Source organism: Colletotrichum gloeosporioides, assembly GCF_011800055.1.
Source record: "Colletotrichum gloeosporioides strain Lc1 chromosome Unknown consensus_17, whole genome shotgun sequence".
In the NCBI taxonomy this organism is placed as follows: Eukaryota; Fungi; Ascomycota; class Sordariomycetes; order Glomerellales; family Glomerellaceae; genus Colletotrichum; species Colletotrichum gloeosporioides.
The window spans coordinates 2703381-2722459 of NW_025544662.1; the positions used below are offsets into that span (position 1 = coordinate 2703381).

A 19079-nucleotide genomic window follows, 5' to 3' on the forward strand; every position below is an offset into this window, starting at 1 on the left:
TCGATATAACGTTTCAGGGCGGATTTGGGGACATCATGGAGAGATTGATGGCAGACGTGTTGCAGACTTGCCACGACCCCTCATCTGGTCGTTAGGAAATGAATGTCCACAAGTTTCAAGGTCTCTTCGTAAACCACGAAACCTGTGTTGGCTAATTCGAGGTTGAAGGTATTGCCGTTGAACGCCATGTTTCAGTCGTGGTGGTGCCGCAGCAGTACCTCGTCGGCCGTTGCAACGGTGATTACTCTGGAGATGTTAGACGATGTTCTTGCAAGGCGGCCTTGTAAGATGGTCTCAGAGCGCTAAGTGAATCTGACTTAGATTCCGATGGAAAGAAAGCGTCACATATACAAATACCGAGCATCCAGACGTCATGATCAGCCCGGAAAATGCGCCTCTGCCAAACAGTCTCATCAAAAAAGTTGCATCGCCAAGGCTATTTCCACTCAGGAGATGACATGAGTTCAACGGGCTTGTAAAGTCCCAAAAAAGCATAATGATCAGGACATGGAACCTCTTTCCCAATTCTCGCCCTCAAGGAGGTTGGACAGGGAGCACTTAAGCCAAGCCTGCCCCATGGAAATCCGTCTCCGGCGAACAGAGAAACCTGACCCACGCGTTTCTCCAATTCTCTTCACAACGCTCTTTCAATCCATAAATCCCTTCCAATATCACTACTACTTTGCCATCTCAGAAGTTGCAACCATGGTCAGAGCGCTCCTCATCGCCGCCCTAGCCTATGCGGCCCTCGCAATCCCCGTCCCCGTCCCGGCCGACGGCCCCGCTTTGGCCGACGACGCATCCATCCCCACAGCGGAAGGGCTCGAGGCCCCGGCCCTCGCGGTCCCCGCCCAGGACGACGACGCTGCGATTCCTGACGCTGCGGAGTGGACGTCGGTGGATAATGGTGACGAGAGTGGTGTCGGGGACGTCTCCGAACCTAAACTCCCTGTTCAGAGGCGGGTTGTCGATACCAGTGCCTTCGACACCAGCGCTCTCGATACTAGCGCCCTCGATACCGGCGCCCTCAACACTGACTCCCTGAACACCGACTCTCTCGATACCAGCTCTCTGAACACCGACTCCCTCACCGCCACCCTGCCTACCTCCACCTCCACCAAGCGCAGGAGTGCCGTGATGTCGTGAAGATGTGGTACGAGATGAGGCTCGAAAAGGACGGGACTGGATACAGACATCAAGTTGTTAGATGGGGTTAAGAATGCGGTTCTCGGCGGGGATCAGTGAAGGTTAGGTCGAAAGTTTGTTTGGGGTCGTCACATTTGGAGAAAGTCAGTTCATACATATTAAATAGAGCACTGCCACCCAAACATGCTAAAACTGCATCTTAAAAAGCTTCGACTCGCGGATTCTTTCGCCGTAGAAGAAGAGTATGAAGGGCAACGGAAGAAAGGCAAGCGATATGAACCCGAGAACCGAGTTGCCCCAGCCTACCCCCAGTGCGTCGAACATGGCGCTGCCAGCCAGAGGCAGCAGCGCTCCGAAGAGACAGCGGAGGATGGCGCTCGCGGCCATGACTGAGGCGGAGTAGACCGTGTATGCGTCGATGAGATATGTAGCGGTGGTTGTCTGCAGAAGGAACGTTGATCAGTCTTGCTGCCAAAGGCGATGGCATGAGAGAAACTCACATATGCAGTCACGATGCCGATGCCAAGCAGAGCGGTTCCCATGATGGGCACGATCCAATGCGCCTTGAACTCGGCTGACCATCCGTACCAGAACAGTCCGATGGGGACGAAGACGGCGCCGATGACCAATGTGGGCAGTCGAAACTCGGGCTTGGCCACGCCGTCGTTCTTCTTGGTGAGATAGGCGGACCAGGGATCGGAGACGGCCCCGACGAAGAGAAGACCCAGGATGAAACCGACTCCGATCCCGATGCTAGTCAGCCCCGACGCGCCGCTGCCGAAGCCGTATTGGTCCTTGAAAATGCGCGGGAATGTCGTGAAGCACAGGTAGGCGTAACTAAACACAGTCGCAGCGTACGCCGACATCAAGAAAATAATGGGCGCGACAAGCATCTTCGGCGGGCGCAAAATCGCAAACTTGAACAGCTGCCCGGGCGTCTTGCTCGTGTCCAACGCCGACCTCAGGTCCTCATTCCCGGTACTCTTCCGCAACCTTGCCGTCTTCCTCTTCAGTATCGCATACGGATACGACTCGTGCAAGAACAACAACACACACACAGCCATCACCCCCGCCGCGATCGCCATCACCCAGAAATCCCACCGCCACCCCGCCGCCGCCGTCAGGTTCCCCCCAATAATCGGCCCAATCGTCGGCCCCAGCGTCGGGCCCATGATGTACGCCGACATGACCCGCCCGCGGCGCTCGCGCGGCACCATGTCCGCGATGGCGCTCGCGCCCAGCGTGCCGGCGCAGGACCCCGCGATGCCGGCCAGCAGGCGGAAGGCTATCAGCGCGCCGAGGCTGGGTGCGAGCGCGCAGGCGGCGTTGAAGAGCGCGAAGAGGGCGGCGCAGGCGCGGAAGACGGGGGCGCGGCCGTGGAGCTCGGAGAGCGGCGCGATGAGCAGGGGCCCGAAGGCGTAGCCGAGGAGGTAAATTGTGGTCATGAGCGCGCCGAGGGTGGCGTTTGTGGTGTTGAAGTGGTGCATGATGTCGGCTGCCGCGGCGGCGCTGATTGTTGAGCCGATGGGTCTGGGAGAGGACGTGAAATGCAAATCAGCTTTTTGGGAACTATGGTGTATGACGACTGGGCTTAGATTGAGACTCAACATTACGAGAGGAGGGCGGTCAGGGACACGATGACGATGGTGATCGTCTTCCGGGTTGTTGACCAGTTGAGGGGGTGTTCTGGGTCATTTGGGCCGTCAAAGTCGACAATGTTTGGATCGCGTGGTGGTTCTCCTCCTTTCACGCCGTTCTTTTCTGGGTCCGGGCCGTTCTCAACGGCGAGGCCTTCGGCGGCTTCGGGTGCGTTCCGGGACATTGTAGGTTTGGTTTTCTACGGTCGCATGCGTACGAATCGATTGAATCCCGAGTTGTGCGGGAGCCGTAAAGTCTGATGCTGTCGCGCTCAGACTGCTCAAGTCTTGGCTGAACGATGCCCTCGCCCCAATGATCGTGAGATGACCCTCTAAGTCGATGGTGACATGAAGAATGTGAATTGAAAAATAGATAGAGAAATCTGAACCAACAACTTATCTCTGTGGATTGATCCTTGCTGTAGTACGGACGCACGGCGAGCGGAGAGTGGGGCCGTAGCCGGTACCACGGTGCACTAGTGGCTCACTCCCGATACCCCACCAGTCGGTGACGAAGCCCACCTTCCTAATCGGGGTTCCGTTGGCTCTGGAGTACCCTCCTGGCGAAGCATCCTTGGTTAGCTGAGCTCTCGATACCAACAAGGGGTCAAACGGGAAGCAGGCGCAAGGGCCGGGGATGGATTACTCCGCCATTGGCTCAAAACGAAGTTCCTCAACCGTCGGTTCCCAACAAGGTGCAAAAATGGCATCTGATAACTCTGGGGGACTCGGAATTGTTGGGCTTCTGAAACCATGATTGACGGGCTGAATAAGGAGGGCTTCTGGTTATCACTGATGGTGGTAGTAATCCGTGTAATTTCGCATGTTGGATGAGGAAACGGGTGGTCGGCTTAATGAGAAAGCCGGCGGTGATACCCGTCAAATCTATGATGCCAAATTCTGTCGGCCACTGCACTTCTCCTTGACTCAGCCGATACCTATGGGTCTCTGGCAGAACTGCCAATGTATCGTGCAGAACTCTCTTTTCTCCCGACTCTCCTTTAGCTAGGCGAGGCCGAAGAACTTTCGTTTGCATCGTATCATGTCTGCCCAGTACTTCTTTCAAAATTCGATTCCCTTACAAGTTACATGTTGCGAGGCGGAGGAACTTCCGTCGTCTGATCGCAGAAACTTCTAAGTGCTCTTCCGTACTCACGGAATGTTGTCGAGCTGTCAGTATCATGAAATTGGCCCAGTGATCAAAGGATTTGACGCCGTATGCAACAACGCGTTGACTTGCCGAAAACAACCCGCTGTGATAGAAGTACTCCGAGAAGGGGAACTCGTAGAAGCAACGCGAACAACTTGAATAAGAAGGTGAATTTTGGAACAATCCCACGATACTTGAACTTCCCAGCTGGTTTTAGTTGCTTTCGCCAACCGAGCTGCCTGGAGACCAGGTTTTGATTGACAGACAACTGAGGCGCCTAGGATGAACTGTGACGGTTTCTTTCTGTTGAAGCTTATGTCTTCTCTTTCGGTCTTGTCTTACACGTGCAATGTTGAGAGGTTTGTGGCTCAATGCCCTGCGCCAGCATACTTTGAGAGGATCATTTCTTCTGTGCCCATAGTTGATGGATACCTACTTTTTGCGTCTATCGGCCTACCTAGTGACGAGAGAAATTACAGCCCATTGTATGAATAAGATCACTCGTGTGAGCATGCCCACTCTTTTCACAGAGTTCTCGATCAGTCCTTTTGTACAATGACAGAGAAAGCTCATCACCCGAGAGTATTCACTTACTCAAATCTGATCTTATTCCGCAAAACGCCGACCTTCTTCATCTCCACCTCGACCACATCGCCGTCCTGCAGAAAGCTCTTGGGCTGGCGAAACGCCCCGACGCCCGCCGGGGTGCCCGTCATGACCGCCGTGCCCGCCGGGATCGTGGTTCCTACACGACAATCAGTCATCCACTCCAAGACTCACATCACCCGCAACCTAACATACCTTGGCTCATGTGGCTGAGGATCTTCTCCGGGCTGAATATCAGGTCCTGTGCGAACTCGGCCGTTTGCCGCACGTCGCCGTTGACTCTGGTCACCACGTCGAAGGCGGAGCCGTCCCCAAAGATGGCCGGGCTGATGAGCGACGGGCCGATGGGTGCGAACTTGTCAAAGGCCTTGGCGAAGAAGAACTGACCCGCCGAGTAGCGCGGAAGCTGGTACATGCGGCAGGAGAGGTCGTTGCCGATGGTGTACCCCAGGATGTAGTTCTTGGCCTCGGAGGCGGACACGTTTTTGGCGTCCTTTGACGTGACGAAGACGAGCTCGCCCTAATTGCACAATGAATGCGTCAGGTTATGCTGTGCTGGCATGCAGTGTGTGTGGGCTTATTGTCCCCTTACCTCGTAGTCCAGGAGACTTTTGGCACAGAAGTCGTTAACTGGGATTTCCTCTCCTGGGCTCGCGAGCGCCGCGGCCGGCTTCGTCCAAAGGGGCGGGCATGCTGGGATGTCAAGCTGAGCACCGCGAAAGATATCGGTCAGTCGCGATGTTACGGTCGCTGGATGAGGGGACGGACGCTGGCTTCCTTTGCATGACTTCGGTAGTTGAGGCCGACACAGTATATCGGGAGTCCGTCTCGAGGAAGAGGTGGTAGGAGCTATTATTAGTGTTAGCGCGCGAACTCTGTGTTAAGCAATTGTTGGAAAGAGCGGACGGATGATTAGTTAAAGAAACCAAACAAAACAAAAAGACTTACGCGGCGCACGGTAACAATGTCCTCTTCGGACTTTTGTGCAAGAGCTTCTATGGTTTTGGCACCGCTGAGCTTCGCGCCGGGTGACGGCGGTCCATCCGCATCGGGACCCAGATCGGCAAAGTAAACAGCGCCATCTTCGCTTTCGAAACGGACGAGGTGGGAAAAGGACGACATTTTGGCGGCAGTTGAAAACACAGTATACTTTGCTTGATGTTAATTCTTGCATTTTTGCCTCTCGAGGGCTCATATATCATCCAGCACAACTCTATTGTCGCAGTCCGCAGTGCTCCAGCCCGGGAGCCGGAATTGTCGGTAGGTCCACAGAACGCATCGGAGCATTTGATCTGCCCGCAAGCTCCGCTGGGGCCACCGGGGCAACTTCAGCGGTTCCCGCCAAGCGGGGCCCAGGCGCTGTCACTCCCTTAAGTCTTGAAGCACCGCCAATTACTCCGAAGCCATCTACCTACCCCTCCAAACCTTCTCGTCTTTCACCCTCACATTCACATGCTCGTAGATACGCCGACGATTCCCAACACAAATATTTCACTCCATGGTACCTCTAACCCCTGGATTTCAATTCCTCCGTCTTCGAGTTCCACCGAGGGTTCTATCCCAGCTATTCATGTGCCGCGCGCCACGACCCGTCCCCGGAAACCTAGACCAGAGGTGGTGGCATTCGTCATTTTCGATCGCCAGGCCGGAATAACACGCTACGGCCGTCTTCGCCGTCCCCGCTTCCCCAGAGTTTGACGACGGAGCATCTCCCAACATGTCGTCGCCCGATCTTGCCCCTGCGCGCGGGGCAGAGACCGACAGCGATGCTAGGCCTCGGGTCTGTGACAACTGCATCCGGTAAGGCACGCTTCCCAGTTGAACCAACCGTCGTCCCTCGCTGACAGTCTTCCCTTCGCAGCCAGAAAGTCAAGTGTAAGTCTCGAGCAGAATGATGGCATCAGCTTCGCCTCCGACCCTAGGCTGATTCCGAGGCAACCGTCCCTGCAGGTGACCTCAGACGACCCAAGTGTTCCCGATGCTTGGAGCGGGGGCACCAGTGCACTTACTCCTCCAGCCGCCGACGGCCTGGGCCTCTCCCGGGAACTAAGCGTGGATCTCAACGTCCATCTCTGTCGCATCGGCCGAATAGACGCGTTGCCCGCGGTACGTACGATAACCCCGCGCCGTCGGATAGTCCGTCCGCCGTCCGGAATTACACCGTTGGCCGTTTCGCTGACCGTCTCCAGAGTCGCCGTTGCCCTCTACAACCGGCCCCCCGAGCCACACCGCAGAACCGCCCACACCCCCGACAACGTCGACCCCAGCAACGACAGAGCTACAGACCGCCACAGCTTCCCGTTCGGGCCCGTTGAACTTTTCACCTGAAGATGAGAGATCTCTGTACGAGCTTCCTGTCCCTACGTACCAAGACTCTGCTGACCGAAATTCCTCCGAAGGCTGGAATGGTACATTGACACAATCAACCATGCGTTCCCCGTCTTCCCCTATGCTCCGTCCGATGGTGCCGGTGTCGAAGTCGTGTCGAGCTGCAGTCGCGATCTCGTCCAAACACTAGTCGTCATCGCGGCCAAGCTGTCCGGCTTCGTCAGCACATCCTTTGACTCGTCCGAACTCAACGCACACATCGACCAGATCCTCAGCTCCGTGTCCCTGCAAGAGGACATCGCCGGTGACACGCCAACTCTCGACCAGTTCCGAAAGTTCTGCCTGCTTGCCTTTTACGAGTTCCACCAGTTCCCTGGCCAGCAGGCATGGACCCGCATTGGCAAACTCACCCGTCTGGCGCACTGGACTGGTCTGGACCAACTGGACAGGCTGCACGAGATCGTCCCGCCATGGACGATATTGAGCAAAGACAGACTGGAGGAATGGCGTCTAGTATGGTGGTGCATCTACGCCCTCGATTCCTACGCCAGTGTCTCGACCGGGATGCCCTATGAAATCGACGAGGGGCTCATCAACACCGCCCTCCCACAAGGCCTGCCAACGGAACAGAACCGAGAATTCTACCTACCTTACCGCCAAGACGGTCTGCTCCATCTCGCTCAGAAGCTATTATCAGACTCCCCGCGGCAGACTCTCGGCCTCGAGATCCACATCATAAGCATCACCGTCCTGCGCCACGCCGGACGCGCGCTCCGGCTGCACGTCCTCGGCAGGCAGGACGACTGCGCCAAAGTCGTCGCCGACACGGAGCGGCGCATCTCCGAGGTCCGCCTCGCCCTGCCGGGAAACCTCTTCAACCCCCGCCGCAACGCCTTTGCGAACGAGTCCGCCGCAGCCCACCACTTCCGCCTCGTCACCGCCATGCACCTGCACATGGCGCAGATGCTCATGACGCTCATCAACTGCCGGCGCCTGTCGGAGGAGCGCGCCTGGCTGCTCAAGTGGCAGCAGGTCCTGGAGATCTGCCAGGACGTGGCGGCCATCGCCAAGCAGTGGAACAGCAGCTTCTTCCTCAGCGTCGACCCGGCGGTGTCCATCATCGCCTTCATCGCGCTCATATTTCTGGACCTGCACCTCAAGTTTAACAGTGATACTGCTGCTGCTGAGATTGGCGATGACCTGCGTACGGAGATTGAGCACTGCGAGACGGTCTTGTTGCTTTTCCTTGAGCAGTTTGCCAAGTCGTGGACCATGCCGCGCCTCCTGATTCGTGAGTCAATTCCGCCCTTGTTTGCGGTGCTGCTGCATTCGATTGTATTGCTGCGCATGATATATTTGGGCTGTTGTTCAACTAACATCACTCTTGGAAAGTCTCGTTCAAAAGCTTCAAAGAGTCTCTTAACGGCCCTGTCGGATACCAACAAATCCGTGCCGTGTTTCTCCATTTCCAAAGTCCGCTGCATCCTAGGTGGTTGCAATTCCTGACCTCCAATGCTTTGCACGCCGAGAATTGCCAATGATGTACGCAACTTTGCAGAGAAAGCTGACCGAGTTGTCTCCCGGGCCATTGCACAACTTCCTGATAAAGTTGCGAAACCCGGCTTTTAGAGACGCCATGATAGATAGATGTGGAAACCTTGGGAGGGTGAAAGACTGCTTCCATTTACGTGTTTGTAATGAACAACCGGAGCCTCCAGAATATTCACGCCCGTTTTCCCGTATATCACATACCGTAAGTACAGCCTGTCATTCGCTACGAAGCATTTGTTACAAAATTTCCATCCCTAACCAATGGTTCAGACACTGAATATCAGTCCACTCTATACGAAAACAAAACCCGAAAAGCCCCCTCTCAAAGCTTCTTCACCGGCCAATCCTTGGGAATCTTCTCCCCAAAGTCCTTCGGCACCTCCGGCCCCCAGATCGAAAACGGCCCCACCACGTCCCGCGACGTCGGCGTGTGCCTGTTCACCACATCCCCATCCGCATAATGCTCAATCTTGAACCCGCTCGGGTCCGCCCAGTAGTCAAAGATCTGGCTGCCCAGCACGTGCCGGCCGACGCCCCAGACGCTGTGCCACCCGCGCTTGGCGAGCCAGTCGTGCCCCAGCAGCTGCGTGTCGAAGTCGGCCACCTCGAAGGACGTGTGGTGGCAGAAGGCCTTCTTGACGTGCGGCTCCGCGCGCTGCATGAAGAAGGAGTGGTGGTCCGAGAAGGCGTCGCCGAGGTCCAGGTGCATGAAGGTCATGACGTCCATGTTGTCAAAGTCCCAGTGGTGCAGGATGTCGGACGGCACGAAGTTGAAGTGGGACGTGTACCACGCCAGCTCGTTGTCGAAGTCGGGGACGACGTAGCCGTAGTGGCCCAGCTTGTGTACGAGGGCGGGGCCAGGGTGGTAGCGCTGGAAGGCTCCTGAACAGGAACTTGTGAGCAATGGAGTTTGGGCTCTGACATCGAGGAGAGGTTGGCTTACCTTGTCTCGGCTTCTTGAATGGCTTGTTGAAAGGACCGACCTCTTCATGCGTGGCAGATGGCTCCTGCGACTCCGGCTTGCGCTCTTTCTGGCCATATATAACATGAAAGAACATATCATCCGGCCTGTTGAACGTGACGATGCTCCCGCCGCCAGGGGCATACTCAATCGAGCCCACCCTTGCGCCCTCCATCTTGGCCGCCTTGTCAAACTCCTCCTGCGACGCCGCCACGAACGCCGCGCCGCGGAACCGGGGCTTGCCGTCCTTGCTCCTGCTCGCGACGTACACGTACGGGTCCCGGCCGTAGCCGCGGTAGTAGATCGTGTCGTTCCCGGCGCGCGCCTCCTCGACGAAGCCAAAGTCGGCGGCGAACTTGGCGAACTCGTCCAGGTCCGGGTGGTCGACGTATATGTGCCCCGGGCGCGCGAGCTGGACCTTGGAGGGGTCGTTGGCGATGGGCGGGATGCGCATGTCGGGCAGGATGGCCTCTCGGATTGGTTTGGGGAGCTTTGCGAGGACGGTGACGATGAGTTGGAGTGCCAGCGACATGGCTTGAAAGGGGGGAGAATGGGTTCAAATGCGTTCGGGATGAGGTTGTTGGATTGGGGGGTTTGCTTGGAGTATTTGACGGCCGGCCGGCGGTCGGTTACGCGAGGGAATGCCGTTGAGGCCGGGTGCTTGGGAAATTCTATCAAGATGTGTAGCTCACGGCCATGGACTAAATTGGGTAGATCTACATTCCATGCCACGTGAGCGATCTGGTCTTCCGCGAGACACATAAAACCCATTGTTCGATGTAATTACGGTTGTTGAGTTCTGCCGACAACATCTTCCCCGTCGGAGCAACTCTCAACCCCCCGGCGCCGGAAAAGCGGGGGCCGTCGGAGCATCTTTCCTTCGCCACACCTCCATGTCCACGGGTGGATGTCCTACAAATGACCTCCAGAGCACGTCCCATACTTTCCAGACCAAGATACCAAACCGACTTGTTGAGACGATCTCGCTACTCGCATCCTTCCAGCCCCAACAATGCCCACACCCGCCCCTCGCCCCGTCGTCCTCATCACAGGTTGCAGCAGCGGCATAGGCGAATCCCTCGCCCTCGCCTTCGCCTCACGCAACTTCACCGTCGTCGCGACCGCGCGGCAAACCTCCTCCCTCGCGCACCTCACCAAGCGCCACGACAACATCATCTCCCTGCCCCTCGAGCTCGGCAACCTGACCGGCCTGGACTCCTTCCGCGACGCCGTGCTCGCGCGCACGGGCGGCCGGCTGGACGTGCTGGTCAACAACGCGGGCACGCACTACGCCGCGACGGCGCTGGAGCTCGACATCGCGGAGGCGGAGAAGGTGTTTGCGGTGAATGTGCTCGCTGTGATGAGGCTGTGCCAGCTGTTCCTGCCGTACCTGTGCGAGGCGCCCCGCGGACGGATCGTGCAGATTGGGAGCGTGACGAGGGATGTGCCGGTGGCGTGGCAGTGTGTGTATAATGCCTCCAAGGCGGCGTTGAGCCAGTATACGAAGACGTTACGACTGGTGAGTTCTAGTTCCTTGTGATGTGTGCTTTTGTCTAAGACGAGCTCAGGAGGTGCAACCATTCGGGGTGGAGGTCGTGGAGGTCGTCACCGGATTCGTGCGCAGCAACCTCCTCCATCACGGCCTCGACGCCCCGAAGGGTTCGCCGTATCTCGCGATCAAGAAGGACATTGAGCGCATCAAGTTCGAGGGGAACCAGAACGGCATGCCTGCGCGAGCGTATGCCGAGTCCGTTGTCGAGCAGCTGCTCCGGAAGCGAAGGCGGGATGAGATATGGGAGGGGAAGCTGGCGTGGATACTCAATTTAATTGTCATGTTTTCACCTTTGTGGTTTCTGGTATGTGATATTCAATAGTGCTCCATCATTTACTGTTGAACATTGCATCTGACACATTGAGTAGAACTGGTTCTTCTCTCGTCAAGTCAAGCTTAACCGCTTGGGGCGCCCCAGGAAATGATTCATGAAGGCAGTCCTTGAATTAGACTGTGCGAAATGAACATCAAGAGTTTGATCATATCAATCATCAACAATGGCTGTCAGTACATCGAGGCAACGGTGCAAATGCGTAAAGCTATGTTCAAGAGTAATGTGCTTCGGAAGACCGCTGCAGATACCTCAATCACCATCTAATCCCTATATTAAAGTCGTTCAATGTGATGGCGTAGCCTTGTTGTGATGTTGTTATCATTCTCTATGATTCCATCGGGTAGACCTGGATCATTCACGGAGTTCCAGTGGAAGCCCCACCCGGACGGAGTGGTCCCGAGTCGGCTGCGGAGATTGTGGGTCACAGCGACGGCGAGCTCGGGGAGATTCGTACAGCTCTCCCGGCCGGCATGAAAGCAACCCCGCCACAACCTTCAATTGACCGCCAAGACGGTCTTTCTAAGAGATTCAGTGACCGACAGACTACATGTTACAGGCGAATCTCCATGATCGTCCGGGTCCAGACCCTGCAGCGCTCCTGCTAGAGGATCTTCGGAGCTGCCGCCGCTGCGAATAAGGTAGTAAACCCTCCCTCGGCGGGATCAGCTCCATCTGCCGCGGCATGTCACTAAAGTCCGCGAATTCGCATGGACTGCCACGGACAACGTCGGAGGATCCACACCGCCGTAGCGCTGGACAAGGTTTCTGTAAGATGTGCCGCGGAACATCTCTGATTGGTCGTTAGCTAGTGAACATAGCTCGATTCGGCATCAGCGGTTCGGCTCGTGTTAGGTACTTCGGGAAAGGTGGGGATGAAGAGTAATGCGTGTAAGTGCGAGGACCCCAACGTTGAGAGGCAGTCGGCTCACGCGATTCGGGAACGATCTGTATTTGAGGGCTCTTGTTTTCGATTTTTGTGGGATTGAAATACCAATTATCAGTCAAATCAGTACCGAAGCTAGTTCATTGACCGTACGACGAGCGCGAAACACCATCTGAACACCATGGAGGAGACACAGGTCGTCATTGTCGGGGGAGGGCCCGCCGGCCTTGCCCTGGGATTGTCGTTGGCGCAACACCAGATTCATGTAAGCTGGTGACTTGGCGGCGATTTCGCGACGATTTCATGTGCGCAATGTTCGACTGAGACTGACTTGAGACACAGTCAGTCATCCTGGAGAAGGCAGCAGAGGTGACCACGGATCCGCGAGGCGTTTGGCTCACAGGAGATGCTGTAAGAATCTTTCACGCCATCGGAATCGGTCATGAAATGAACCAAGTCGGCCACGGTAGGTGCAACGAGTTGATCGCCCAAAGCAAAGTTCTGACCACTTGCTGACAACCTATGGAAATCAAAAGAGCCGCCTCACGTCAACTTTCACCACTCAACCTTCAACACGACCCCTTTCTACCGGATGGAAATCACCACCGCCAACAGCCTCGAACAGTCTTTGCCCGAAGGCTTTCTCCAAAACCAGCCCAAGCTAGGTTCGATCGATCTCGTCTCCTGGAAGGTTTGTGCTGACCTGACCTTGCCAGAGCACGCCCTGAGACGCGCGATCGAGAAGACGAGCTACTGCTCATTACGCACAAATTGCACGGTAATCGGAAGATCTAGTGAGGTGCCGCCAACCGTCGAATATTTGGACGCCCAAAAGTCTCGCCGCGTCATTAGAGGACAATGGCTACTTGGCGCCGACGGCAAGACGGGCATCGTCCGCAAACACTTCCTGGAACCAACCGCCGGAATCAAGCAGGAAGCCGGCGTCTACCCCTACGAAGGGGTATGGGTCGCCGCGAATCTCAAAATGACCCTCCCGACGCCGCAAACACACCCGACCTTTCCCCTCTGGAAGTACGGATACACCCCTGACGAGGTCTACGACCTATTCTGGCCCGTGGGCTGGCACTTCTGCAGCCCGCCCGGCAGGCCGACCGCAACAGGCAGATTTGGCCCCCACGCCGACCGGACATGGCGCCACGAGTTCCGCGTCGACGAGTTCGGAGGCCCGATATACCCGGAAGAGCTCTTCTGGGAACACATATCCCAAAGCATCACCCTCAAAGAGGACCCCGTCCGCGGCCACCGCTTCGACGAGGCCGTCGAGTATCCCCGCGACTGCATCGAGATCCTGCGCTGTCGTCCCTTCAAGTTCGTGCACAAGTGCGTCAACCGGTGGTACGACAAGCGCACCCTCCTAATTGGCGACGCCGCGCACGTCTTCCCGCCGTTCGCTGGCCAGGGCATCGCGAGCGGCGTGCGCGACGCGCACCAGCTTGCATGGCGGCTGGCCCTGCTCCTCCGCACCCACGCGGAGCCGGAAACCAACGCTGCGATTCTGGAATCATGGGCAGCTGAGCGCCGCCACAGCGTGGATGACGCTGCTAGGATGTCTATGGTCTCCGGCACCGTGTGCAACAGCCAACCGACCCTGTGGATTCTGGCACTGGCTAAACTGCAGGGATTCATCAACTCGATCCCCATGCTTCGCAGATACGATCTGGCGGCCCAGCAGGAGCGGCGTGGTTTCTGTGGCGTTGCTGGCGGGTTCTTTCTCAAGGCTTACAACGGCGGTGCCCGACTGGCGCAGATACATGTCCGCTCCTCGCTCAGCCAGTCGCCGATTTTGTCTGACGATCTGCTTCGCCAGTGCGGTACCATCTTCACGCTTCTTCTCATCAGCAACGACGATTCAACGGAGACGAGCGAGTCGTACGCGGAAGCTAAAGAAGCTATCTCGGGAGCGTCTTTAGACCCCGATGTCTTGTCAGAGGAATCCATCGTCATCTATAATCCACAGGACGGAGAGTCGTACACAGCGGTCAAGCTCTCGACAGAAGAACAGAGCAAGTGGGAGGTCTTCTCGCCTGTGCCAACTTCTGGAATCGAGGCACCCCTGGCTCCCGGGTACAACAGCACGTCGTATCTTTCTCGACTAGGCTCATCTGCCAAGTTCGTTGTCTTGCGTCCAGATATGTTCGTGTTTGCATGCGCAAGGAGCAAGAATGAGCTGGCGCACTGCTTGGTCCAACTTCGGGAACGTCTTGGTTGAGCATCTCATCGGAAAATATGTCGTCTAGATTGCTCGAGACAGAGGCGTGGAACACAAACATACATGTATACCTTTGATATATAATGCTACTAGGCCTAAGACGAAGCTCTCGAATTGTATCTAGCTCTTGGCAGCTCAAGCCACCGGCTTTCCGAATCCGTCAGTCTTGGCAGCCTTGGAAGTAAAGCAGTTCCCGTCAGCGCCACAGTCCCGCCAGTCGACGACGTCCTTGGGCGTGAAGCATGTGCTTCGCTCGTGTGAAAAACCAGGACCCTCCTTGAGAGGTCTACAGAGCTGGGCTGACTCATTGCCACCGACCCAACCATCGTCTTCACCGCCGTTGACCGAGCCCTCAATGGCATGATACTGCTCTGTGGTTAGCAACAACAGCGAATGCTTGGGAATTGAATAGAAATTACGTATACTCCTTCGAACTCCGCCCCATCGTCTTTAGTCCACTTCTTTCCACCTGTGGGGGTGTTAACGTCCGAGGATAGGAGGCGTGTCATGGAGAAGTCGCAAACTGACTGAACACAAATTTGCCGCTGGCGGCGTAGACGACACTTTTGGTGTATTCGTCGCTGGTTACTGTGGCTCCATTATCACGGCAAGCACAGAGACGGTGCTTGTCAGCGCTTGCGATGGCCGCGCTAGATGAGTTAGTAATGATCCGCAGCTTGTTGTTATAAGGCTGATTGCGAGGTGACGCCAACATACAGAAGCAAGGTCAGGAAAGCGAAGGTGGTTTTCATCTTGAATAGGTTGATGTTGCGAGAGAGTTGGAAAAACGAATGTCTTTAATGAACGTGGGATTCTGATAAATGGACAGGCAGTGGAGGAAAACGAGTGTGTGTAGAAGTAGAGACATTTCCTTCTTTCTCTCTGTCTCTATCTCTCTCTCTATATATTTCTACATCTTGATGAAATTTGTTACTCGTACTTGCCGTAAAACTCCCAAGATGGCAAGATGCGCCTATTCCAGCGCATGTGTGAAAGGTAGGCGCAGCCTTTATACTCCAAGCGACACAGAGAGCGGTGCCCATTAAACTAAGTTTGCAGTGCTGTGTCTTATGGACGTGCTTCTGTTACGAACAGCTTCAGGCCTAGGGAAGCGCTATCGGCCAAGCCGATGACTCGCTGTGAGCAGAACCGTTGATGATCAGCTGCTCGCTCGCGCGACCTACCTAAAACAGCAAGTTCAAAGCCTCGAATCTCTTGAACTTATGTATAAATTCTAAATGGTAAATCAGTTGTCCAGTCCTGACACAAGATTGGCACAGTTGTAGTCCTTGAGCTTCATAGAGCTCCTGTATCAGATAGGCGCGTCGAATGACTCAACACATTGTCGCCATAACCAAGATCCCTGGTTACTAAGTTGTCAATCGCAAGTAATCGGGGTTTCCGCAACCGGTTCGGGTTGTTAATCGCTACCGATACCGGCGCCGTCAACACAACAGAGTGTATGTTTCACTATAAAAACTGAGAAAATATGGCTTCGACTACGTCACAACACAAATGGATGAAGAATTTCCATAACTGCTTCTGTTAAGCAATGCATTTTTGACTGAAGAGGCAGCTGATTTACTTTCGTAGCCCGATCCTTGCATACACGAGCGTAGACCTGCTCATGCCTATGTCTTTTTAATCGTGCTGACCCCTCGTCTCTCCATATTGTACGTCGGTTATTGTTTTTTTTAAAACCAATACGTAAATGTCGATTTGTGTGACATCAAGGGAAGAAATACAGACGGCCGTGTAAGATCGCACGAAGTCTGAAGTTACCGCCTCGGCATGATCGCATGTTCATACCCGGACAATAACCCATCGCTTCTACCTCATCCCTTGTCTGCTTCGACTTGAGTACCGGAATCTTGTGCACTTTTATAGTTTCTTCCGACGGTATTTCCGACAGGTACACGGAGTTCGCAAGTTCACTCAATGTCTGGCAGCTGAAGTCCTCGACTGAGCATGATTGGGCCAGGCTAAGCACATTGAGAGACCCCATTCTTGTATATGGCTCAAACCTGTTCTCAAGGACTCTTAGGTGTTTTCCCTTTCTTGACAATTTAACTCTGGTGATCTGGTGAAGGTGCATCGCAAACGGCATTCACGAGCATCACGGTACTCCAAAAGCCGTGCAGGCACGGGTAGCAATACGCTGTCGCAGAAGTGCTTTCCATGGAAATGGTGCCGTTGTATTGCTTTTAATACTTCAAGGACATAACCAGACATGCTTGCATGGTGTCATCGTACGCACTTGGTTGACAATGCGCATGCGAGTTGGATTAGATGCATGAATGAGGCTTGGTTGATGAAGAATAGAAACGGAAGACATCGCAAGTTAGGCAATCTGGTGTGGTTCACTTCAAATATGGCTGCGTTCGAGGCTGCGTTCGAGGCTGCGTCCGAAGCTCCTAAACATGTCCTTCGCCATCAATACAGAGTCGTGTCCAAGGCCTCCATGCCGCCTTTACCCGGAAGTAGCCCGGCAGAAGCCCTAACAAGACTAAAGATGGCGTCCGAGGCAGTTTACGAAGACGCCGCAAACAAAATTTGCTCTTGCTCTCTTCTGTCCATTGAAGCTATCCCTTGAGCTGGCGACTCTCAAGCTTCCCGATCAGTCCTGGGCTTCCTAGTTGTAGAAACTCATAAAGGTGATCAAGAGTCGGACCGCCCCAGATATCGTCAGCATCTCTCATCTCTGTCCAGGTGTCTTCATCCACAGAATACCGAGGAAAGCTCCCGAGGAGATCTCCAGAGCTTATGGAATAGGAGATGGGTCCTATGGAATGCCCTCACACCTGGGACGTCATACATTTCAATCAAAGCACTGGATCGGCGAAGGATTGGTCGCTGTTCTGGGGGACGTTTACTTCTCAGGTCTATCTTATATCTGTTTCTAAATGGACGGGTGGCCTCACATATTGGAACAGAAGCCGTAAGAAAATACAAAAGTTGAAACATGTTGCTGATTTTACCTAGTGATCTCTCTAAATCCACTGGTGGTCGCGTTATTTTGGTCTCTCTCCAAGCATGAGACAATGTTCAGACAGCCGCACTCTGTAGATTTTACATCGTACTTCCACTCCCTAGGGCTCACACTCAAAATTTGCCCGATGTGTTGCCCGCCTTATCTTATGCAGAGACAAATACAAGGACAACGGACGGCGATGGCTGGTACCCGCGGTACATCCGCATAGAACCGCCGGTGTCTTTGCCCGACATGCCTGTGACAGCGTCGTTTCAGTCAATTCGGAGTGTCTGAGAGATATTCCGGAGATATTGTTTGGGGGTTCTGACTAAGGCGTTCTTGTATTGATTATATACTCGTCGGCTTCTCGGAGGATGAGGCGTCGAGGGATTTCTGCTTCCAATCTGCCCCTCAAAGATGATGTCATAAAGGCTCAGCCTCAGAACAAGCACTTATATATATGACTTTTGGCTCAAGCTCTTATTAAGCACACAATGAGAAGATGTTCTGGCTGGCTGGGGCACTATGAACCAATTTTCACGGGCTCCCACTGAAGATCGCTTTGTCCTTCCCCAGCAACCATGGTGAAGCCGGACATCTATTCCGATGTCTGAGTATCATGAGAAGCATTTCTAACTGATAAGTACGATGAAGCCGGATGACGCCCTATGAAGTCGCATGCAGGTTACCATGCCAGTGAGTTGGTGGTTAGAGTTGCGGGAGCATAGAACACGACGTGGAGATAAAGTTGTCTGAGGCGGTACTTGGCACCGAAAAAGAAGAGTTTGATGCTAAGATCACATTTGTTCGTTGAGTTTTTCTTTTGCTTCACTCAATTTATACGAAGTATGCCCGCAAAACCCCGTTGTATATCTAGCACTCTCGTAACCACCGGTCAGGCGCTTCATCCACCCGCTACAGTCGTATAAAGCCAGGCTCGGAATTATGTATATGTGATGCGCAAAATGATGAAAATCACTCACAACAAAACAATTTGGTTGAGCTGGGGTCGCTTTGTAAGCTTTCATTCTCACGTGGACGACATGGGAGAGAGCAAACGCCACAGAACGGCAGGCCAGGGCAGCCTGTGGCATCATCACCTTCGAGGACGGCGAGAGCTTATTCGTTCTCTCATACTTTGAGAAAAGCAGTGGACATGGATACTAGGGATGAGAGACGCGGTGTGAGTTCGACTAAATAAATAGTTGAGAAGGCTCTGTCGGTCGGCCCCCCCAACCTGCGACCGAGAGGACCTGATGGTGAGATCTTTAAGGCTGGTGGTTTTCCGACGAGGACATTTTCCAGAGGTTTCAACTGAGCAGAGATCTGTATAAACTCAATTTCAACACACTTGAAGCCTGACAGTTTCGCTCGCTTATCTCATGAGCATCACCCGATTTGACTGGGATCGTATTCGTTCAGACCCAGCTTCAGCGTCGAGAACCTCTTCATCTGCAGGCTTCAGCATGGCTCTGGTTTGCGTATTTAGAGACGCTAATCTACATCGTAGTCTGACGTTTGGTCTTTCATTATCAGGTTCACCTGCATCTTTGTGTTTGTTAGGTATCCGATTAAGCTGGTATCCCGAGGCTCTGGTATCGCAATCAATAGCGACAGGTTTGTGACTTCGAGGTCACCTGAATACACAATATGAATGATCTACAGGAGGAGATAACAGAAATTAAGCTTATAAAATAATGTCTTAATATATTCAATACCTTTTCACACGT

The 19079-nt window shown here is 54.4% G+C and overlaps 8 protein-coding genes across 8 annotated transcripts; 4 read left to right on the forward strand and 4 right to left on the reverse strand.

Moving 5' to 3' along the window:
- Nucleotides 1-705: 705 nt before the first annotated feature.
- On the forward strand, nt 706-1146 carry GCG54_00011615 (uncharacterized protein; the record flags this gene model as incomplete). The annotated part of the gene is made up of 1 exon (XM_045411516.1): nt 706-1146. One exon carries the CDS (start codon nt 706-708, stop codon nt 1144-1146), a length of 441 nt encoding a protein of 146 aa, XP_045268574.1.
- Nucleotides 1147-1332: 186 nt separating this feature from the next.
- GCG54_00011616 (MFS transporter fsa7) lies at nt 1333-2968 on the reverse strand (the record flags this gene model as incomplete). Its single annotated transcript, XM_045411517.1, has 3 exons — nt 1333-1587; nt 1647-2676; nt 2760-2968. 3 exons carry the CDS (start codon nt 2966-2968, stop codon nt 1333-1335), a joined length of 1494 nt encoding a protein of 497 aa, XP_045268575.1.
- A 1555-nt stretch (nt 2969-4523) lies between these two features.
- GCG54_00011617 (Fumarylacetoacetate hydrolase domain-containing protein 2-like) lies at nt 4524-5826 on the reverse strand (the record flags this gene model as incomplete). The annotated part of the gene is made up of 6 exons (XM_045411518.1): nt 4524-4678; nt 4735-5059; nt 5132-5245; nt 5308-5388; nt 5488-5688; nt 5752-5826. The coding sequence occupies 6 exons, from the start codon at nt 5824-5826 to the stop codon at nt 4524-4526; spliced, it is 951 nt and encodes a 316-aa protein (XP_045268576.1).
- Nucleotides 5827-6256: 430 nt separating this feature from the next.
- Nucleotides 6257-8408, forward strand: GCG54_00011618 (uncharacterized protein; the record flags this gene model as incomplete). Its single annotated transcript, XM_045411519.1, has 5 exons — nt 6257-6319; nt 6490-6649; nt 6729-6882; nt 6939-8158; nt 8260-8408. The coding sequence occupies 5 exons, from the start codon at nt 6257-6259 to the stop codon at nt 8406-8408; spliced, it is 1746 nt and encodes a 581-aa protein (XP_045268577.1).
- Nucleotides 8409-8740: 332 nt separating this feature from the next.
- Nucleotides 8741-9911, reverse strand: GCG54_00011619 (uncharacterized protein; the record flags this gene model as incomplete). Its single annotated transcript, XM_045411520.1, has 2 exons — nt 8741-9300; nt 9362-9911. 2 exons carry the CDS (start codon nt 9909-9911, stop codon nt 8741-8743), a joined length of 1110 nt encoding a protein of 369 aa, XP_045268578.1.
- A 480-nt stretch (nt 9912-10391) lies between these two features.
- Nucleotides 10392-11253, forward strand: GCG54_00011620 (Short-chain dehydrogenase cctT; the record flags this gene model as incomplete). Its single annotated transcript, XM_045411521.1, has 2 exons — nt 10392-10898; nt 10948-11253. 2 exons carry the CDS (start codon nt 10392-10394, stop codon nt 11251-11253), a joined length of 813 nt encoding a protein of 270 aa, XP_045268579.1.
- Nucleotides 11254-12329: 1076 nt separating this feature from the next.
- GCG54_00011621 (3-(3-hydroxy-phenyl)propionate/3-hydroxycinnamic acid hydroxylase) lies at nt 12330-14378 on the forward strand (the record flags this gene model as incomplete). The annotated part of the gene is made up of 3 exons (XM_045411522.1): nt 12330-12413; nt 12491-12614; nt 12685-14378. 3 exons carry the CDS (start codon nt 12330-12332, stop codon nt 14376-14378), a joined length of 1902 nt encoding a protein of 633 aa, XP_045268580.1.
- A 135-nt stretch (nt 14379-14513) lies between these two features.
- On the reverse strand, nt 14514-15130 carry GCG54_00011622 (uncharacterized protein; the record flags this gene model as incomplete). The annotated part of the gene is made up of 4 exons (XM_045411523.1): nt 14514-14744; nt 14798-14847; nt 14907-15028; nt 15096-15130. 4 exons carry the CDS (start codon nt 15128-15130, stop codon nt 14514-14516), a joined length of 438 nt encoding a protein of 145 aa, XP_045268581.1.
- Nucleotides 15131-19079: the final 3949 nt, after the last annotated feature.